The 18,270-nt window shown below is 37.3% G+C and overlaps 1 protein-coding gene and 1 non-coding gene across 5 annotated transcripts in view; both read left to right on the forward strand.

Moving 5' to 3' along the window:
* The window catches only part of Upf2 (UPF2 regulator of nonsense mediated mRNA decay), a 127,707-nt gene that overhangs the window by 24,680 nt on the left and 84,757 nt on the right, over window positions 1-18,270 (forward strand). For all 4 annotated transcript variants that reach the window (XM_055593826.1, XM_055593828.1, XM_055593829.1 and 1 more), the window contains exons 6-8: window positions 1,660-1,809; window positions 6,455-6,558; window positions 12,090-12,175. In XM_055593826.1, the coding sequence (XP_055449801.1) occupies window positions 1,660-1,809; window positions 6,455-6,558; window positions 12,090-12,175 (340 nt within the window). The remainder of the gene's footprint in view (window positions 1-1,659; window positions 1,810-6,454; window positions 6,559-12,089; window positions 12,176-18,270) is intronic.
* On the forward strand, window positions 15,003-15,145 carry LOC129666711 (U4 spliceosomal RNA). The gene has a single exon (XR_008718646.1). It is a non-coding gene; the product is annotated as a U4 spliceosomal RNA (small nuclear RNA).

Here is an 18,270-nt window from a genome sequence, read left to right on the forward strand (position 1 = left end):
CCTTTCTTACAAATATGGTATGGCATTGAGTATCATAATATAAAGCATTTTTTCCTTCATTGCAGAAATTAGAGAATAGAAGACATGAACTGATAATATTATAGGTGGTTTAAGTATATATTTAAAAATAATTTTTATTTTTTGTTATATTTTTGACCTTGAGTTCTTAAATTTTATTTATTTATTTGTTTTTGAGACAGGATCTCTCTCTGTAGCCCAGGATGGCCTAAAACTTATTAAGTATCCCAGATTGGCCTTGAACTTGAACTAGTGTTTTTGCATCATTCTCCTGAATGCTGATTTAACAGGCATAAGCCACAAAAGCTCTCTCTCTCTTTCTCTCCCTCACACACATACACATACACATACACACACTAAATAGATTTTTTTAAATCTCGAGGAAAGAAAAGCTAGTATGACAAACTCATATTTACCTTTTAATCAACTTCTACAGATATCAACGTTTTGCCAATTTTGTTGAAGTAAGGTTTGGTTCTGTTTTGTTTATTTCTTGCCATTTTCTTTGTTAGGTCCATTTGTTTCCTCTAACCACTTTCATGCTTGCTGCTAAGTTAACTTTTATATCAAGTCATATTTCAGTGTTATCTTCTGTATAACCCAGGAGAGATCATACTGCATATAAAAATAAAAGAAAGGAAGCTGAAGAGACACCTCTGGCTAAGAGCACTGGCTGGTTGTCCATAGGACTTAGTTTTGATTCCCAGCATCCACATGGCAGCTCGTAACCATCTTTAACTCTAGTTCCGGGGACCTGACGCCCTCCTCTGTCTTTGCAGGCGCCATGTACAGAAGTGCACAGACACACATGCAGGCAACACACTCATGTACATAAAGCTGGGGGTGAGAGAACGAAATATGAGAAGGGATTTATTGTGGAGGTTGAGAGCTTTCTTACATGAGACCGCTCTAATGAACTTGATTTCCTTTTTATCATAGACCTGATAACATGTAAGCTAGGTAGATAGTCTGCCTCCATCCCTCCCTTTTCTTTCTTTTTTTTCCTTTCCTCTCTTTATTGAACAAATGACTTATAGAACTGAAGAAGTTGGGCTCTCAATAAGCTCAATCTGTTTTACAAAAATCTTTATTTAGTTTTCATTCAGAATTTCCAAGTATATACCTAGGTTTTTAGACAAGTTATATAGACATGCTAATCTTGCTAATCTTTTTTTTTTGGGGGGAAAATTTAAAAAATTTAGAGAAGTTATATAGAATTTTGTGAATCTAATATTTTTATAGCAGGATTTTAAAAGGTTTGCTTTTTATTTATTTATTTTTTTTTGATGTGTAGGTGTTTTGCCTACATGAATGTCTGTGCACCACATGCATACCTACGGCCTTGGAGGCCAAAAGAGTTGTTGGATCCCCTGGGACTGTTGTTACAGACAGTTGTGAACTACCATGTGGATGCTGGAAATCAAACTTAGGTCCTCTGGAAGAGCAGCCAGTGTTTTTATCTGCTGAACCACCCCACTCAGCCCTGAGGCAGGATTTGGAATTGACCTTGAATTAAAAAAATATTTGTAGTTTGTTTTTATATATTTTAATTATTTCTGCCGTATTGAGTCAAGGTCTCTTGCATGCTGGACAGATATTCTACCATTATACCCCAGTGTCTTATTCTTTGTTTTTAAACAGAGACAAAAGAACCAAAGGATAATAAGGAGGCATCAAGTCCCGATGATTTGGAACTTGAGTTGGAGAATCTAGAAATTAATGATGATACGTTGGAGTTAGAAGGTGGAGATGAAGCTGAAGATCTTACAAAAAAACTCCTTGATGAACAAGGTAACAGGCTATTTGATCAGTTTTTATTTGTTATTTTCCATACATACCCCTTGCCTTAAAGTATGGATCTTTTCTTTTTAAATCTCTGTTTTCTTAATGTTTAAAAATTTTTTTTTAATTTATTTTATGTGTATGAGTGTTTGGCTTGTATGTATATATATGTACCATTTATATTCCTAGTGCATGGAATTCAGAAGAGGGCATCAGATTCTCTGGAACTGAATTTAGGGATGGTTATGAGCCATATGGATGATGGGAACTGAACCCCAGTCCTCTTCAAGATTAACAAGTGTTTTTAACTACTGAGCCATCTCTCCAGCCACAATTTGGTTTTCTAATTATCTATTTTTCTGTTGTCTTTACTCAGTCACTACATAGAATTTGATATAGGATAGGCTATTAGTATTATGTAACTTTTAGCTTTACTGATCATATGTATTACAAATATTTTAATTATAAATAAGTTGAAATATTTCTTAGTACTTTTCCAACAACTCACTAAAATTATAGTGAATATTTATGTGTGTGTGTGAGTGTATGTGAGTGTGAGTGTGATAGCATGTATATGGAAACCAAGTGACAACCTGGAGTGTTAGAACTTAACTTTTCACCTATTTTGAGACAGGGCTCTCTTTTGTTCTTTGCCTCATAGGCCAGGCTGTTTGGCCTGTGAATTTGTGGAGATTCTCCTATCTTCACCTATCTTCCCATAGGAACAGTGAGATTACAGATGTGTGCTACAGTGCCTGGCCTCACATAGTTTCATAGTCAAACTCAGACTCTAATATTTGCATCACAAGTAACACTGAGTTATCTCCCCAGCCCTGAACATTTTAAGTCTCTTAACTGTCATTATTATGACACTTGCCATAAATGTGTTCGAAAGTTACTCTAAAATTGTTGAGTTAGAAATGACTAGAATTTTATTGTATCAGTGTTAATTTTTATCTGTCTTTTAAGTTGAGTTGTGTTCTGTTTAGTTAAAAAGTACATTTATTGGTTTTCTAAACATTTTCTTTTGATTTTGTTTTTAATGTCTTATTTTTGCAGTATGAGGGAATCAAATTCAAGGTCAGGCAAGTGCTATGTCAGTGAGCCTACATCTCTAGCAACTGTGGAGTTTGTTCGATTGATTGAGATAAGGTTTCTCTGTGTAGAGCTGGCTATACTAGAACTCACTCTGTAGACCAAGCTGTCGTCAAACTCATAGAGATCCACCTGCCTCAGCCTTCCGAGTGCTGGAATTAAAGTCATGCACCACTACCACCCAGTGGATTCTTCGTATTTGTATTTTATTATTTTTACTTACTTAACTTTATTTTATATGTATTAGTGTGAAGGTGTCAGATTCCTTAGAATTGGCATTACAGACAGTGTGAGCTGCCATGTGGGTGCTGGGAATTGAACCCGGGTCCTGTGGAAGAGCAGGCAGTATTCTTAACCACTGAGCCATCTCTCCAGCCCCAGATTCTTTTTTTTTTTTAAGAGTTATTTTTATTTGTACATGTATTTGTATCCATGTGAATGTATGCCATGCATGTGTGCAGGTGCCCACAGAGGCCAGAAGAAGGTGTTAGAGCCGGAATTACAGGCAGTTGTTGGCTGTCTAAGGTGAATTCCTGTTCTCTAGAAGAGTGCAAGTGCTAGCTGCTGAACCGTACTTCCGTTCCTTGTTAGGATTTTTTTCCAAGTTTTTATTTTTTTAATTGTAGTTTATTCACTTTGTATCCCACCTGTAGCATCCTTCCCCCTCCCCTCCCAGTCCTCCCCTTTCTTCCTTTTCTCTACCCATGCCCCTCCCACAGTCCATTGATGGGGGGGTTCTTCCTCCCCTTCTTTCTGATCTTAGTCTATCAGGTCTCATCAGGAGTGGCTACATTGTCTTCCTGTGGCCTGGCAAGGCTGCACCTCTGAAGGGGAGGTGATTAAAGAGCAGGCCAATCAGTTCATGTCAGAGACAGTCCCTATTCCCATTACTATGGAACCTACTTGGACACTGAACTGCCATGGGCTACATCTGTGCAGGGTTCTAGATTATCTCCATGCATGGTACTTGGTTGGAGTATCAGTTTCACAAAAGACCCCTGTGCCCAGATTTTTTGGTTCTGTTGCTCTCCTTGTAGAGCTCCTGTCTTCTCCAGGCCTTATTATTTCCCACTTTTTTCATAAGATTCCCTGCACTCTGCCCAAAGTTTGGCTATAAGTCTCAGCATCTGCTCTGATCCCCTGCTGGGTAGAGTCTTTCAGAGGCCATCTGTGTTAGACTCCTGTCCTGTTCCCTGTTTTCTCCCTCTTCTGATGTCCATCTCTTTGCCTTTCTAAATGAAGATTGAGCATCTTACCCAGAGTCGTCCTTCTTGATCAGCTTCCTTAGGTGTACAGATTTTAGTGTGTTTATCCTGTATTATATGTCTAATATCCACTTATGAGTGAGTATATACCATGTGTGTCTTTCTGATTCTGGGATACCTTACTCAGGATGATCTTTTCCAGTTCCCACCATTTGCCTGCAAATTTCATGATTTCCTTGTTTTAATTGCTGAGTAGTATTCCATTGTATAAAAGTACCACAATTTCTGTATCCATTCCTCAACTGAGGGATGTTTCCAGCTTCTGGCTATTACGAATAAAGCTGCTACAAACATGGTTGAGCAAATGTCCTTGAGCATCTTTTGGATATATGCCTAGGAGTGGTATAACTGGATTTTGAGGAAGGACTATTCCTAATTGAGAAAGCACCAGATTGATTTCAAAAGTGGTTGTACAAGTTTACATTCTCACCAGCAATGGAGGAGCATATCCTCTCCAGCATGTGTTTTCACTTGAGTTTTGATCTTAGCCATTCTGATGTGTGTAAGGTGAAATCTCAGGGTCGTTTTGATTTGCATCTCCCTGATGATTAATGACGCTGAGCATTTCTTTGTTTCTTTTCCATTCAATATTGCTTATTGAGAACTCTGTTTAGCTCTGTATCCCATTTTTTATTTGGATTACTTGATTTGTTGCTTTTAACTTCTTGAGTTCTTTATATATTTTGGATATTAGCCCCTGTCAGATATAGGGTTGGTGAAGATGCTTTCCCAATCAGTAGGCAGTCGTTTTGTTCTAACAGAAGTGTCCTTTGCTTTACAGAAGCTTTTCAGTTTCATGAGGTTCCATTTATTGATTGTTGCTCTTAGAGCTGTTGTGCTGTTGGTGTTCTGTTCAGGAAGTTGTCTCCTGTGCCAATGAGTTCAAGGTTCTTACCCACTTTTTCTTTTAACAGGTTTAGTGTGTCTGGTTTTATATTGAGGTCTTTGATCCACTTGGACTTCAGTTTTGTGCAGGGTGATAAGTATGGATCTGTTTGCGTTTTTCTACATGTAGACATCCAGTAAGACCAGCACCATTTGTAAAGATGCTATCTTTTTAAATTAGATGGATACAGTTTATTTTTTTAAGGTTTATTTATTTAAAGTATATATGAGTGCTCTTTCTGAATGTACACCTGCATGCCAGAAGAGGGCATCAGATCTCAGTATAGATAGTTGTGAACTACTATGTGGTTGCTGGGAGTTGAACTCAGGACCGCTGGAAGAGCAGACAGTGCTTTTAACTGTCTCCAGCCCAGAAGGATATAGTCTTATCAGTATTTTCTCTCTGTTTGCCTCATTGATTTATATAAAATATTTATTCTGTATCAGCAAGGAGAGGGTGGACATGGCTAGTGAGTTCCCCAGGCCTGAATCCTACCAGTTGATACTAAAGGAACAGAGTTTCTTTCACTATCTGTGTATAGATGTCAACCCTCTGCTCCAACATTTGGTCCAGCGGGTGGTAGTGTGTCCTACTTCGGCAGTGACCACCCTTAAATGTAAACAGAATGGGGAGGCTTAACTTTTTTTGTTTCTTTCAAGACAGGTTTCATGTCCTGCAGCTCTCTCTGTAGACCAGGCTGGCCTTGAACTCACCCAGATGTGTCTGCCTCTGCCTCCCACATGCTGGGATTAAAGGCATGAGCCACCACCACCTAGCTGAGCCTTAGTTCTTTAAAGGCAAGAGTTGGCAGTTGCAGAACATGAGGAAATAAATCTCAGGCAGATAAAATTACTAGATTTACTGTAAGGGTATATGCCTTTTATTAATAGATTATTTTTTGTATGTTTGTTTAGGGGTAAAAGTTATTTATAGCTAGTATCTGAAATATTATAATGATTTGGTAGTATGAATTTAGGGGTGTCCCCAATATCACCAGCCCTCTAGAAGTACCTTACTAAATGTATTTTCTGGGCTGGAGAGATGGCTTGGTGGCAAAGAACATTTGTGGCATATGGACCCAGCACCCATATAACAAGGTGAACATTGTCATGCTCATCACTCTGGTATTCTGGGAAGTAGAGATAGGAGGATCATTGGCATTTGCCAGTGTCAGCCTAGCCAAAAGACAGGAGTTCAGGTTCAAGAAGAGAGTGGAGGACACCTGACTCCCGCTGCCCCCTCTGGCTTCTGCACAGGTATACACACCTGCATGTATACATGTGCATACACAATGCATTTATATCCTCTTGATGATTTATTTCTCAGATGCCAACTGTCTCTGCTTGTTTGTCTGTTTGTTCATTTACTTATTTATTGTTTAACCTATCCAAAACTAATTTTATATTAGAACAAGAAGATGAAGAAGCCAGCACTGGATCTCATCTCAAACTCATAGTAGATGCTTTCCTCCAGCAGTTGCCCAACTGTGTCAACCGAGATCTAATTGACAAGGTATTTTTTTAATGAATTTTTGGTTTAATTAAATTTGATGCATTTTTTAATTAAAATTTCATTATTTTTCTCTCTTTCTTTTTTCCAACTCCTCTCACGTTGTCATCTCCCATGCTCTCAAGTTCCTGGCCTTCTCTTTAATTGTTTAAAAAAAAATTATATATATATATATATATATAATTTTTTTTTAAAATATATATATATACACATACACACACACACATAGATATAGAAAGGTCAGGGGCAAGGGTTTTTCCTGGGAGAGGACATCTCCTACTCTCGGCATCTTGTAGTTGTCTGTACTTCTTTGACAAAGTTCTTGTCCTTACATAATTTTACAAAAGCATATAGGCTGTGAAGAGTTTTACATATCAGATATCAGTGGTTTTCAGACTGTTGTAAACCATACAGTGAACCATTTTTTCAGAGGGAGTCTTCTGTGAGAATCCAGAGTAAATACAGATGAAGTTGGAACTAGTTGTACATTCTTTGTTTGGAAGTGGAACTAGCTCCGGATTCCTGTTGGCTGACACCTTTCCCCTTCATACAGGGACCTTTGGTTTTAAAAATGTGGTTTTAGGTTTTAAAAAATGTGCTAAGTAGATTTCCAGTGGCACCCAGAGACACCACTTTCTTCATAATATTCAGAGAACCCTGCCTTTTTACTTCTCGGTGTTTGCAAACATGGTGGTAAGGAATGTTACTAGCATTAACACCATTTTATTCTTTACTCCCATGAATTGTAATTTTTAAAAATGTTAGTTTTCTGTAAAAATAAGTAATTTTATTACATTTCAACTTTAGATTATACATCCATGTATTTTTCTTTTTTTATCATCAGATTTTTGTTTTGTAAGACAGGGTCTTGTTTTTTAGCCCAAGCTATCATGGAATTTGCTGTGTAGACCCAGGAGTGCCTGGACTTTGCAACCCATCGTATTTGGACATGTATTATTCTAATTTTCTTCTTTGTTGCTGTGATAAACATTGACCAGAAGTCATTTGGGGAGGAAAAATTATTTTTCTATAGGCTATAGTTATCCTTGAGGGAATGGTACTGAGACAGTGCAGGAACTTGAAGCAGAAGCTGTAGAGGACTGCTGCTTATTGGCCTGCTCCTGGGTTCATGCCTACCTGCCTAAGGATGATGCGGGTGTAGGGATGGCACTTCCCATAGTGGGCCGAGCCTCCTGAGTCAGGAGAATGCCCCACAGTTATACCCACAGGCTAGTCTGATAGAGGCAATGCCTCATTTGAAGTTTTTTCTCAGGTCTGTCAACTGACAACCAAGATTAGCCAGCTTTTGTATATATCTTTTTAATCTGACAAAATGGGAATTTATGTAAAGCACTTCTATCAAAATCATCTCAAGGAAAATGCAGGTTTGATAGTGTTGCAGGTTCAAGTTGCTTTCATCATAGAATGCCATTCTATTAGGAAATAATGGACATCTGTGGATACACTTATTTAACAGAAAGGCCTCTAAAGGTGACAGATTATGTTTGTTACTTCAAGGGAAACAACTAAAAATATGTACTGCCAATGATCCAATTAGTTTCTAAAGCTTGACGATTTCTTAGTTCTTTTCGGAAGAGGAAGAAATTTTATTCATGGTATTTTTCTCTGGAAGAGTTCTATGATATTAAATAGTGTAAATTAAGAAGATCACATTTATATTTATAAGTTACACATGGTTCTAAACTATTACTTTTGTTACCTATGTACATTGCTAAAAATCATATAAAAAAACAGAAATGCTGATTGATATGGTAGATTCTATGTAGGATGGTGCAGTCTTATCATTCAAGAGGCAGAGGTAGGATTGAGAATTTGGAGATAGTCTGGGCAGTGTATGTATTACTATATAGTAAAACGCTGTCTCAAAAGAAAAAAAATTGTGATTACTGAGAAGGGTTTTATTTTTCTTCCTAGTGCTGGGGATTGAACCCAGGGCCTTGTACATGTTAGGCAAATACTCTTATCAGTGAGCTACCTCTGTGATATAAATTAGTTCTTATCTGAGTCAGAAATGTTTTATTTCCATGTTTTTATTTTTTAGCTTTAGTTTTATGTGTGCATGAGTATTTGTGATGTGTGTTGGTGCCCATGGAAGCCAGGATAGGGCATCATCAGATCCTCTTCATTAACAACAGGCAGTTGTTAATGATGCACAATGGGTCCCGGGAATGGAACTTGGATAGCTTCAATCTTTTCTTCCTTTCTTTCTCTTCCTTCCTTTCCTTTCCTTTCCTTTCCTTTCCTTTCCTTTCCTTTCCTTTCCTTTCCTTTCCTTTCCTTTCCTTCCCTTTCCTTTCCTTTCTTTCCTTTCTTTCTCTATTTCTTTCTCTGTCTCTTCTCTCTTTTTTTTTGGGGGGGGGGCGGGGTTTTTTTTTTTTTCCCTTGCTTTTTTTGTTCTCTCTCTTTCCTCCCCTTTTTTCTTTTTTTCTTTTTTTTTTTTTCTCTCTCTCTTTCTCTGTCTCTTCTCTCTTTTTTTTTGGGGGGGGCAGGGTTTTTCTGTGTAGCCCTGGCTATCCTGGAACTCACTCTATCAACCAGGCTGTCCTTGAACTCAGAGATCTGCCTGCCTTTGTGCTGGAATTAAAGGTATGCCCAACTTTTTCTGTTTTGTTTTGTTTTGTTTTGTTTTGTTTTCAGACAGGGTTTGTCTGTGTAACCCTGGCGGCCCTGGAACTAGCCTTGTGGCTAGGCTGGTCTGGAACTTGTTTTGTTTTAGGTATTTACTTACTGTGCATGTGTGAACACCTTTGCCATGCACTTTTTTGGGGGATAAGGTTCTCTCCTGTAGTGTGGATTATGGAGTGAGGCTCAGGTGAAGCTTTACCAAGTACCTTTACCCTCAGATGCCTTAACCAGTTTATATAGCAGTGGAAAAAAGGATAAGTTTCCTCAATTCTGCGACCATTCTAATCTTTTTCTTTAGTTTTCTTTTCATCCTTTTTTTTTTTTTTTTTTTTTTTTAAGATTTACTTTCATGTGTACAGTGTTTTGCCTACATGTTTGTGTACCATGTGCACGCCTGGTGCCCACAGAAGCCAGAAGAGGGTGTCAAGTGCCAAGAACTCAGTTACAGATAGTTGTAAGCCTCCTTATGGGATCTGGGAATTGAACCCAGGTCCTCTGAAAGAGCAGCCAATGCTCTTAACTGCTGAGCCATCTCTGTAGCTGCTCTAATCTTTTTTAAGTAAATTAAAGACACATTTGGATTCTGGTTATTGTGTTATTGTTCTGAAACCTGCAATCTGAAAAATATGCACTCACTAGACTTGGGTCACTCACTGTCCATCCAAATGCATTGTGAGCTTGTGTGGTTCGTATGGTGTTCCCTTCACAGAAAGTGATTTACGTTTTGTAGATATTCACTCAAAAACAATTCACTTTTGACTTTTGTCTTTTACACCATCTAAAACCCAAAGTATTTTCTTAAGTGATTTCTGTGAGGAATGCCACACATGTGATGATCAGAAAACTTTATCTTTGTTTAAAGTAAAATATTGATTAGTGAGATGTATTTTATTTACTTGAGCATTTCAAACAAGTTCTTAAGAAGCTACTTAATGAGTTGTCATGCAACAAATAAGTAGGATCAACCTGACTTGCTTCCCATTTTTGCTTATATGACAGACACTGCCTGGGCTAGAATTCACTGTTCTGCCTCTGTGTCTTGAGTACACAGGTGTGTGCCACCATGCCCAGATTCTTGTTTTTTGCTTGTTTTATGTATATGAGAGCTCTATCTGCATGTATGCCTGCACGCCAGAAGAGGGCATCAGATCAATACTATAGATGGTTGGCAACCACCATGTGGTGCCAGCAGTTGAACTCAGGAAGAGCACACAGTACTCTAAACCGCTGAACCATCTGTCCAGCCTCAGAGTATTGATTTTAAAGATGTCCAGGATAACTTAATTCTGGTAGTTCTTCTACTCAAGTGTTGTTTTGTTTTGTTTTTTGTTTTCCATGTCAAAGAAGCCGTTTGTGTACTGGATATTGACCTTCTGTACTTAGCTTCTGATATGTGAAACATTAAAAATTTTTAGTACATTTATTTATTGTGTTTGTGTGAGACAGGTGGGGGAGGTTTCTAGAGCACTGTTCCAGGGAGTTCAGACTTAACTTACTGTAGTTGATTCTTTTCTACTGTGTATTAGGTCCAGGGGATTAAACTCAGGTAGTCAAGCATGGCATAAAGTGCCTCATTCTTGAGTCCTCTTGTCAGTGCCCCATGTAGAGCACTTTAACACAGTTTTTGTGTCTTCAGCTGGCCTTTGATAATTATGGTAAGAAAAATATTATCTGAGCCTTTCACGTTACACACTCAGGAATCAGAGGCAGGTGGCATTGAGGCCAGCCTAGTCTACAGAGTGAGTTCCAGGACAGCTAGGGCTACACAAAAAATAGTTACTCCCATGTCTATTTTTCTGAAATTCATTTAGATAGATAATAAAAGGTAAGTGCAGGCATCCCTCTATTTGCTGGTTCCACCTTTGTGGATTCAACCAACCACAGGTAGTAAATAATTTTTGGAAAAAAAACTGCATCTGTTCTGAACACATACACATTTTTTTAAGGCCATCATTATCATCTATACCTATTTATAAAGCATTTACATTGTGTTACTGCCAGTAACGTAGAGGTAAAGTATATGGGAAGGTGTCTCTAAGTTACATGCAAAACCTATGCTATTTTACATAAATAACTTGACCACCTGTAAACATGCATATCCTGGGAGATTTCCGGAACCAGTCTCCTTGTGGATACACAGGGACAACTGTACCAGATAACTAATGTTTCTATTTTCTGGGAATTTTCTAGAATGTAAATATTTTCTTTTCTTTTTATTTTTGTTTTTTATTATTAGTTACATTTTATTAACTCTGTATCCCCGCTGTATCCCACTCCCTCATTTCCTCCCAACCCCTCCCTCCCTCCCTCATCTCCTCCCTGCCCCTTTCCAAGTCCACTGATAGGGGGGACCTTCTCCCTTTTCATCTGACTCTTTTATCAGGTATCTTCAGGACTGGCTGCAAAGTGTAAATCTTTTCTTGTTTTACTTTTTATGCTTATGTTAGATTTAAGATATTGATGAAATACTAGTCATATTTTAGTTCCTAAATACTAGTAGCTTTCTTTACTTATGCTAAATATTCTTGATGCAACCAAGAGCCTCTCTGCCACTGGATTGTAGCACTAACTCCTTATTGAGTGCTGATTTACCTGTTTTTAGACACAAATTGAACTTTACTCACAGTAGGTTTTAAAGCTACCTTTAAGTTCTGTTCTGAATACAAAGTTGCATTTTTAAAAGTGTATGTTTTAGACTTGTAGAAAGAGAGTGCTTATAAGCTTAATGTTGTATTTTGTGATGTGCTTATTGTTTATAATTCTAGTGTCTTAAAACTGGGGTGTTTAAGAAGAATTAAAACATTGACTTAGGATTCTACTTTTAGTGGCTAAATTGAGGATTTTTTCTTTTTTAAAGAAAAAAAAAATGTTTTCTTTTTCCCCTCTAGGCAGCCATGGATTTTTGCATGAACATGAACACAAAAGCAAACAGGAAGAAACTGGTCCGGGCACTCTTCATAGTTCCTAGACAAAGGTCAGTGTTTGGAGCACTATCAGTTGACAGTGATGTAAGATCAGCATTGAGTTTCTTTACAGTGATCACTTGATTAAGTTTTGTTAGCTCAATAGGCATGTTATATTTTCCAGGAATTTATTAACTTTTGTCTTTTTTGCTCTAATAGAAATATATTCTTCTAATATTTACATGCTGTTTTAATAAAATATTTAATATTTTAAGATAAAGTATTTAATAATAAAATAACTTGGTGACTGTGTGTTTGGTGCTACCTGCTATAATCCCAGCACTCAGGAGAAGAGTGAAGCAGGTGGATTGGGCATGTGAGAACACCCTAGGCTATCTATGCAGGTGAGACTCTTAACTCAAGAAACCAAAACAGGCCAGGATCAGTGGCATATTCCTTCAGTCCTAGCATACTAAGGCTTGACGCAGGTGGGTCTCTATGAGTTCAAGACCAGCCTAGTCTATATAGCAACCTTCAGGCCAGTCAAGGCTACATGATTAGACCCTTTCTCCAAAATAAATAAAATAAAATAAAATAAAATAAAATAAAATAAAATAAAATAAAACCAACCAACAAACAAAAACCAAACCAAACAAAGAAAAATACCAGATATAGTAGGTGGTAGACACCTTTAATCTCAGCACTTTGAGGCAGAGTCAGGCAGATCTTTTTGAGGAGTCAGACGCAGTTACTTTACTTCAAGGCCGGCCTGGTCTATGTAGTGAAATCCAGGATGACTAAGGCTATGAAGAGACCCTCTCTTAAAAAACAAACAATTAGGACAAAACAACAAAAACAAGGGTTGGAGAGATTTTTAACAAGAGGTTAAAAAATCCTGGCTGTTCTTTCAGAGGTCCTGAGTTCAATTCCCAATTCCCAGCAACCACATTATGGCTCAACCATCTGTAATGAGATCAGGTGCCCTCTTCTGGCATGCAGGCACACATGCAGGCAAAATACTGTATGTATAAATAATAAATAAATAAATAAATAAATAAATCTTTAAAAAAAATCCCTAGATAATAAAAGTATTAATGGCTAGAAGCAGTTGGTTAATTAGTTTATATTTTTCCCCCAAAGGGGAAAAAAAAGCATAAATTATGTATTATATAGAATTTTTGGGAAAGTTTATTTTTGTATAGATATAGTAGTTTAGTGTACGTAATTTTTAAGTTTAAATAAAAATTTCAAGTTCTTTGAGTTATAATGTTAGAGAAGAGATTTCACTTAGTAAAATTGAAAGCTACATTAATGGTGGTGGTGTTAATAAGTCAAGTCCTCAGTTTTATAATGCAGAGAGAATTTTGATGCTCTGTTATGCTAATTGAAAATCTCTACCTATAACTTTCAAAACTATTCAGACCATTTACCTAGATCTGTAGGAGATCCATTTCTGTTATTGGAGTATTCTTTCATAAGACAAGAGGTTAAATATTGAAGCTGGCTTGGAATTCCTTATATGGCCCAGTCTGCCTCAAATTTGAGTTTTTCCTGCTTCAAACTTCTGAAGAGTAGGATTATAGGTATGGTCACTGTGCCTAGCTATTTCTGTTTAATAAAAAATTAAGAAGTTTGTTGGGGTGGAGATGATTCAGTGGTTGGAAAGACTTGATCTCCCAAGGAGGACCCAGGTTTGATTCCGAGCATCCACACAGTGGCTTATAAACCTCTGTAATTCCAGTTTCGGGATCTAATCTAATGCCCTATTCTGCTATGACATTGGTGGGCAGTAGGCGTACATGTGGTACAGATTCATGCACCTAAACAAAATACTCATACATGTTAAATAGAATAAATGAATCTTATAGGAAAAGAAATTTGTTAACTACTGTGATAACTTACAGTATTGCCAAGATTGGTTCTTAACTCCAAAGATAAGGATTTTAAAGGATTTTATTGAATATTTTCTGGCTCATTGATGCATAGAGACTAGAGTTATTTAATACTGCCAAAATTTTCTCAGTGAAACCAAATCCTTGCTTAACTTTTTTATTTTTAAAAAATTATTTTCTTTTGTTATGGGTTATAGGTATTTTTGATTGCTTGTATGTCTGTGTCATATGTGCACCTGCTATCCACAGAGGCCAGAAGAGGATACTGGATCTCTTGGAACTGGAGTTAGATGTAGTGATGAGCCACCATGGATGGGTCCTAGGAATGGAACCCAGTCCTTAACCAGTGCTCTTAACCTCTGAGCTATCTGTCCAGCCTCTCTTTATCTTTTTAAAAGTCTTTTCTCAGCAGTGTTAATATGAGCATGTTTTTTCATCTTAGTAGATAGAGGGAGCAGGAATACTAACAGTAAGATAAAATTAATAATAAAATTTAGAAAGATGACTTCCTGTTGTCTATGACCATAACATATGAAACTGTTTATTTTATCAAATCTAAGGTGCTATGGATTAATGTGCACCATTATCTTATGTACAAGTTATTAAGAGAAAAATGTCAGCATCAAGCCTTTACAAGCAAGGCTCAGTTTTCATACAGATGAAAATAGGGATAATGTATACACCTTGAATTGATGAAAATTCAAGTCCCCCCGCCCAATATCTTAGATTGCTTTAAAAAATCTATAGGCAAACATAAATAATTACATTTTATTGATCTATTTCATGTTCAGGTGTTTACACATTTGCATGCTTGGTAAAGTGCATGTGTGGCTGTCAGAAGACAACCAAAGAGAGAGAGTTTGTTTTCTTCTTCCACTGTGTAGGTCCTGGGGATTGAACTCAGGTTGCCAGGCTTGCTGACAGGTGCCTTTTCCTGTGAAGTTGTCTTGCTGGCCCACAGAACTAATTTTTTCAGGTGATTTTACATTTTAGAAAGGAATATTTGAGCTTTGCACAGTGGCATTATTGTAGCCAATGAGGTTTATCTGAGGTGTGATTATTGTTAATTGAAAAAAAAAAGGAATTTTTTTTCATGTGTTTTTATTTGAATGAAAACATATCAGTAATTACCTAGACTTATTTTTATAATAAAACAGTAAATCAGTTTGCAAAATAAAAATGTTATTTAACAGAAGACACCATGCAGTGATGTGTCTTACCTATAGGACCAACTTCATTCTCTGTATTCTGGTGACCCCTCTAAATCAGAGTAAAAGATCTTAAAAATTTTGTATACTGTTGTTATTGTGTGTGTTATTTGTGTTTGTACATGTGCCTGCTGTGCACATGTGGAAGGCAGAGCTTGACATCTTAAGTTACTCTCTACGTTTTTTTTTTTTTTTTTTAAGCTAGGGTTTCTTACCAAATCCTGAGCTCAGATTTTACTAACCTGGCTGACTAGAGAGTGCCAGAAATCCGCCTGTCTTCCTCTTCCCTGTGCTGGGATTACAGGTACATTGCACAGCACCCACCTGTTTACACGAGAGCTGTGTGATACTCAGGTTCTCGTGTTGGAACAGCAGGCACTTTACCAAGTGAGCCAACTCCCAAGTCCTGTTATTTGTTCTTTTAGAACTAAAGTTATCTGTAAAACTCATGGTTAGAAGATTACAGTAGTCCCATTCTGCTAGAAACATTAACTTGAAAATAGTATATAATTTACAAGTTTAGAGCAGTGATCTCAACCTGTGCATCACAACTCCTTTGGGGATCTAATGACTTTTTCGCAGGAGTCACCTAAGACTATCAAAACAGATATGATTCATAACAGTAAAGTTATAGTTGTGAACTAGCAACGAAAATAATTTTATGGTTGGGGATCCCCACAACATGAGGAACTGTATTAAAGGGTCACAGCATTAGGAAGGTTGAGAACCACTGGGTTAAGGGAAAGAAAAAATGTGAATGAAAAAGGATGCATTTAAACTGGGTGTGGTGGTATAAAGCCTGGAGGAACAGAAGTTCAAGCTCATCCTCAGATGCATATAATGTTCCAGGCCAACCTGAAATAAATGAACTCCTGTCTCAAAAAAACCTTTTTTTTTTAAGTTATGTAAACTTAAACCCTGAGAAATGGACTTTGTAGTCAGTCTACTATTACCTTAGTTGCTTAAGATAAGTTGTTTACCTAAACATAGAAAACTGAAATTATGTTCATCTAATCATTAAATAATTAATTGTCCCCTATATGCTGTGATTATTATAGAAGATACAATATAATAGTGAACAGATTTCATTTTTGTATTTGTGTAGAGCTTAAAATTTGGAGGGAAGATGGATAAATAATTCTGAGTTCCATTATCAAGAATAGAAAAGCCTTTGAAATACAGAAGAAATGGAATTTGAATATTTAGTCTGGGTCAACTAACTTGAGAAGGCTATATGAAACAAGAGTTTTGTTTTTTTTTAATAATAACACCAAGGAATTGAATTAGTGCTACAAAGTATGAGTGAGGAAAACAAATCTAAAGAGCACGGATAGCAGTCTGTGTACAGACTGGAAAGAGTGTGGCTTCAAGCCATGGCAAAATCCCTTTCTTGGATTCCTGCCCTTGTCTGGAAGGCATTGTTTTATATACTATAAGCTATAGGAAGGAGGCCATATTTACTACTTTATCTCTAGCACTTAACACAATGCCTGACATGTAGAAGTTGATAAAATTGTGTGACATGTTTAGTCTTAATACACTTTTTAAATGTAGTTTTTATTTGTTTTCAGATTCGATCTTAATTCTCAATTCCTTTTGTAAAATCCAAATATGTATAGAGTGATTTCTGTACTATGACCTAATGAATACTCCTTGTCTTCCCCTCTCCTGGGAGTGGAGTGCTTTCTAGTGTGTGATTCCTTTATTTTTTTATTGGGAATGGTGACTCACCTTTTAAGCCTTAGCATAGTAGCTGTCTTGCTGAACAGCTGCCTTTATTTCCCTTGTGTAAACAGTGCTCTTCAGGTCCTTTTAGTATGTCTTCATGGAGGAAGGAACGTTATTTTCCAGTTATTTACGTGCTGCCTGTATTGTTAACCAGCCTGTGAAAACAACCAGCTCTTCCTTCAGGAGACAGGATGAGAGCTTTGGATTTTGCACATCTATAAAAGCAAGAAATGTTTTTGAACTGTACATACCTGGGCATTGTAGCTTGTGCTTGTAAGCCTAGAACTTGAGAGGCTGAGGCAGGTTTGCTCCAAGTTAGGGGTTAACCTAAGCTACACAGTAAGCCCAGGGCCAGCATGGGTCACAGAGCAAGATCTTGTCTCAAAATGAAAAACAAAAAATATATGCATTGTTTACATATGGTATTAAAAATATATTACATTCTCAAAACACGGAAGTGTAAGACAACTTTTAGTAAAAAAGAATCCCCATCTCCCCATCTACCAAAATCATGTCCCCATCTACCAAATTTCATGTCTGACGGTCTTGATTCTTACATACATCCTCAAGTTTCTTTTGCATATCAAGGAAATACAAAATTAGGTTCTTTCTATCTCCTTTTTACACATAGCGGAACCTCTATATATCTTTCATCTCAGAACTAAAAGTTTTCACATGTTCATTCTTACAAGGCTGCGTGTTTCTCTACATGAATGTACCATATTTAACCATTTTGAGCTTCCAGCCTTTCCATTGACAAAGCTATGTTTGTACTTCCTTTGCCTTGATTATTTTAGTTAGTGGTTTACTAGTTTTAGTCTTTTTCCTACCAAAACTCCCCCTAGCTTTTAGATTTATCATTAATTCTATTGTCTTACTATTATAACATTTTTTATTTTTATTTTTTATATTAATTACAGTTTATTTACTTTGTATCTCAGCTGTGGCCCCCTCTGTCATTCCCTCCCAATCTCACCCTTCCTCCCACATCTCCTCCCTGCCCCTCTCTAAGTCCACTAATAGGGGAGGTCCTCCTCCCCTTCCATCTGACCATCTGATAAACCAGGTCTCATCAGTACTGGCCGCAGTGTCCTCCTCTGTGGCCTAGCAAGGCTGCTCCTCCCTCGGGGTATGGGGGGATGCAAAAAGCCCGCCACTGAGTTCATATCAGAGACAGTCCTTGTTCCCCTTATTAGGGAAACCCCCTTGGATGTTAAGCTGTCATGGGCTATGTCTGAGCAGGGGTTCTAGGTTATATCCATGCATAGTCCTTGGTTGGAGAATTGGTCTCATGAAAGACCCCTGTGCCTAGATATATTTGGTCCTTTTGGCGCTCCT

This window comes from Psammomys obesus, unplaced genomic scaffold, assembly GCF_907164565.1.
Source record: "Psammomys obesus unplaced genomic scaffold, mPsaObe1.curated_primary_1811, whole genome shotgun sequence".
NCBI classification, from domain to species: domain Eukaryota; kingdom Metazoa; phylum Chordata; class Mammalia; order Rodentia; family Muridae; genus Psammomys; species Psammomys obesus.